This window comes from Bactrocera latifrons, unplaced genomic scaffold, assembly GCF_001853355.1.
Source record: "Bactrocera latifrons isolate USDA-ARS-PBARC rearing strain unplaced genomic scaffold, ASM185335v1 scaffold_179, whole genome shotgun sequence".
Lineage (NCBI taxonomy): Eukaryota > Metazoa > Arthropoda > Insecta > Diptera > Tephritidae > Bactrocera > Bactrocera latifrons.
This window is the reverse complement of record NW_017535285.1, coordinates 317,231-321,896: the sequence shown is the minus strand read 5'-3', so window position 1 is coordinate 321,896 and position 4,666 is coordinate 317,231. Positions and strand designations below refer to the sequence as shown.

The 4,666-nt window shown below is 33.6% G+C and overlaps 1 protein-coding gene across 1 annotated transcript in view; it reads left to right on the top strand.

Moving 5' to 3' along the window:
* LOC108967152 (C3 and PZP-like alpha-2-macroglobulin domain-containing protein 8) overlaps positions 1-3,464 on the top strand; it is a 6,493-nt gene extending 3,029 nt beyond the window's left edge. The window contains exons 2-3 of the mRNA XM_018930412.1: positions 2,155-2,556; positions 2,632-3,464. Of these exons, the coding sequence (XP_018785957.1) occupies positions 2,155-2,556; positions 2,632-3,110 (881 nt within the window). The 3' untranslated portion in view covers positions 3,111-3,464. The remainder of the gene's footprint in view (positions 1-2,154; positions 2,557-2,631) is intronic.
* Positions 3,465-4,666: the final 1,202 nt, after the last annotated feature.

Genomic DNA, 4,666 nt, shown 5'->3' with positions numbered 1-4,666 from the left:
AATATATGTACATACATTTGTATGTATGTGCATAGCTTTAATAATAATTATAATTATTTAACAATTATCAAAAAAAAATTAAGCAACAAAAATAAACAGTAATTTATAAAACCAGCTTGACAATCTAAGCATTGGAATGTAYACATACATGTGGCGGATTTTCAAAATGCTAACATATTTGTGGCACAATAATAATAAACTTAATAAACATGCATACATATAAATTTACATATTGTTTTGCTTACAACATTTATTTATTTTTAATAAAACACGTCATTATCTACGAGATAGTATGTACATATGTATATATATAAATAGGTATCTGAAGCCAGTAATTTTATAATTAAAGCGCCTGACTGAGCTTCGAATCATAACGTCATTCGAAAACATTAAATCAGTCATTATAAGTTTTTAATCATTTGTATGCCGTTTGCATACATACAGACCTACATATGTATGTATATATAAACATTTATTAAATACATGAGTCACGTATTAATTATGTATGTATAAAGCGTAAAATAATAATGACCTCACTACCATCTCATCTAACATAAAAAAAAACATTCTAGACTTGTAAGTTTAAGGGTTAATTTGAGCAAAGTGTAGTAGGTGGTCGGTGCCCATAGCGGCGAACGTTGTTTGTTTGTCAAACTAAACACAATATTTTTTGCAAAAACAAAAAACAATAGAAAAACAAGTCGACGAGTGAATTAAAGAAGAATAACAAAAATTAGAAAATAAAAATAAAAAAAATGTACATGTGTTCCAAATATAGTGGAAAGAAATGTGACTACTTGGAAGAATACTCGCATTAATTAACGGATTTTTATTTTGCTTTCTTTTTTGTATTTATCATACACCCATTATATGTGCAATTAGCACAGCCCGTGTATAGAATATGTATGTATGTATATACATACATACACACGCAGGTATAAACTAGTTCATGTGCTTCGTGCTTTTGCACGAACATGCAAAAAACTCGGGCTTAACAATAAAATTTTTGTGCGACTATATAGTCTGGCATTAAAAAAATAAAATAAATAAAAATAAAAAAGTAGAAGAACACAGTTATCACCTAGAAGAATCTAGCCAGAAATTTTTTGTTCAAGCTTCGCTTTGAAATGATGTCATACAGACATAAATATATACTACAGGTATATACTATAATATTTACTACGTTTTAACCCTATTCCATTTGTATTACGACTGACCTACATATACATATATAACAATTTCTGTAAAAATATGGTAAATAATGTTGTTGCATTATAAATATTTTTGTTGATTCATGTGTTTTTCATWTTTTTTTTTTCGTCGAAAATCGAACTGCAGTAAAATTACATAACTTTATTTTTTGATTGTAATTAACGGAATTCTAGATATTGTGACTCAACAGAGGAAATCTTCTGATTAAGTGTCGGTCTAAAAATAGTATCAGGTTAGTTTAGGATAAGGTAATCAGGCTGACATGAGCCACGAATGATCGCACTTGGACAGGTAGAAACGGCAGCCGATTGTGATGTCCAGAGCTACTAAACTACCAAGGAATTTAATGGTCCTTGTAGATGTATAGATCTAGTGTTAGAATGCAAAAGGATAGGACAACACCGACTCGTTCCCAGTCTGATAGGATTTAGGTAAGGTTGACCTTCCTTTCTAGTTCATCGCTTTTCCAGAGATGTTGCTGTGAACTAGCCCAGCCACTTAGACAACGCAAAATTTTCAGTATTCCTCATCTGCRCAGATTCCAGACAATAAAAAACTACATCTATATTTAGATAATTACATAATTGTCTACTCCGTTGATCATTGACTCAGTTAAGGGATAACCGGCAACTCAGAGTGTGAAGTTATGTGACCCATTAGCACAATTTTGAGAAAAATATTGAAACTGAAGCTTGCTCCAGAGGCCAAACTTTTATTTCATAGATATATTAGTCTTTCATATATTTATGTATACAARTCCTTTATTCTTTATTGCATGTGTTAAAGTAAAAAGTGAGTCAAACAAAACAACTTGATCAAGACTTCCAAAAAAAACTACATTTTTACGCTTTCAACATAAACTCCTGAACCAATTAATAATCAATTCAGATGCTGAGCTATTAATTATTCTTTTCCTTTTTCGTTTATTTCAACTTTTTACAGAAATCACAACTCCTGATAAATTGGAATACCAATTCCATCCCGTTTCCGGCGGTGTATTCACATTCAAAGTGCGTGCCGCACATGATGCCCATTTGGCGTTGACCACAGCACCCGTGGAATCAGATCCCATGTATGAGGTCTTCATTGGTGGTTGGGAGAATACCAAATCGGTAATCAGGAAGAATCGYCAGAAGCCCGATGTTGCAGAAGTGCATACACCTGGTATTTTGGAAGCTGGTGAATTCCGCGGTTTTTGGGTACGTTGGTACGATAATGTCATCACTGTCGGTCGTGAGSGTGAGGCAGCAGCCTTCCTGTCGTACAATGCACAAGATTTGTTCCCAGTTAACTTTGTAGGCGTGTGCACTGGTTGGGGTGCCAGCGGCTCTTGGATCATCGATGGTAAAATAAAAAAAAAAAACATTTAGAGTAACGTATGTTTTTGCTTATTCTTTTTTTTCCTCTCTAACACCATAGAAGCTCAACCAGCTAGCGCTCCAGTTTTGGGTTTTGCTCCACCATGCGGCAGCGGCCCAGGCTGTTGGGTACCCGCCTCCAATGGCACCGTTCCACCCTCCGCTGTCGAGGGTGGTTTTGATGGCGCCGAACAATTGTACATTGCACGTGCCCGTCACGAGAGCGATCTCATTCCCGGCAAATTGCATCCATCACATGGTGTCGCCTATGTAGCATGGGGTGGCGGTGAACACGGACATGCTGACTACGAGGTACTCTGCTCGAGCGGTGGCCAATGGTTGCCSGTACAGGACGGCAAGATTCCTCCGAACGCTTTCCCTGCCGGCGAAACTGCCGAAGGTGAACCACTGTTCATCGGTCGTGCCACACACGATGGCACAATCACGGTGGGCAAAGTACAGCCATCTCACCAATGTTGCTACATTCCATATGGCGGCGAGGAGCTCGCCTACAAAGAATTCGAGGTCTTTGTTGTCTAAATGTATTAACAGCGTTGCACGCAATAACATGTTGAGCACTAAATATCAATGTTAAAAGTAAAAAAGCAAAATGTTTGTATCTATGTACAGTAGTGGCGCACAAAATGCACTCAGTTAATTGAGTAATATTGATTATGTAACGCTTAAGCATGCTTATGATATTGTTGATTGATCAAATTGTATTACAAAAATGTTAAATATCAAAAAGTAAAATGTTGTCATAAGGCACGTGCCTTATTATGAGCTAAATGATCAATTATTATATTATATTCCACTGTCCTCAGACTGTTAAATCGAATAAATCAAGTAAAGAGCAAAAGTAATGTTTCATATTTCATTAAAAATTGTATTTAATTTTTGTAAAATCAATACCCTTATATTTTTATATTCGTATTTATACAAATCTGTTAAATGAATGAAATTTATTCACTGCAAATATTAAATATATAATAAATGGTTGAAAAARCAAAATAACCTTTTATTTATCAACTTTCTATGTACACGATATTGTGTAGTCGAAAAAGTCTTTTCGTATTTTGTCAATAGCGTTCATTCTGCCGAGTTGACAGTCCTTGGCCGGATAAAAATCCGGGTCCGTTCCGGTTTTCGTAGACCCGACTGTCGTTGGAACGGTTGTCAATAGTGTCATAACATATGGTGTTGGTCACGAAGTTTCGGAGTCAATTCAAACAATCGAATCTCCTCTCGTTACTTGAGTATAACTTAAAATGAATATGTATGCCTAATCGGCAATGCCTATTTGTTAGTTTACTCACCACATCCTTTTGCATTTCAAAGAGAAAAGAAAACAAAAATGTGTTAATTTGTATTTTTCGCTTACAAATGCAAAGTTGTTAATTTATCCCTTGCATTTACGTACTCTTTTATTTTTATTAATTTGTAAAACTGGATTATTGTGCTATATATACTATATATGTAGATGCATATACATATGTATGTATATGTATATAAGCACATAATTTCTATGTATGTATGTATGTATATGTTTTGTTTGTATGCTCACAAATTTAATAAGTATGTATGTAAGTTTATGTGTAGTATGTATGTATGTAGTTATAACGCTTTTAAAAATTTCAACTTTAGTGTTTGTTTTTCATCGTTTAATTTACCATTTTTGTTTTAACGAGCATTAGCCGTAAAATATTGTAATATTGAACCCGCATATACTACACACCATAAAAGTCTATATTTATATATATAATAATTATTCCTGTGTGTTTCATATTTTAAGTACAAATTTTTAAGTTTTTTCTTGGACCCGTGTAGACTGCAAACTTTCTTAGCTACAATATTAATACATTTGTATGTGTTATGATTAATTATGATTAATTCAGATTTGCCTGAAACATGTTGGGTTCTTTATCATGTCTATACCTCACGTTTGCTTCTAATCTAAATCGGCAAGAATGGAATTAAAGCTTTAATGAAGATAATATAAAAAATAAAGAATATATTTTTATATTTACTCAAAATATTGTATTTCCTAAAAATATTTTAAAATGCTGCAATACAGCTTTGTATAAAACACTAGATAC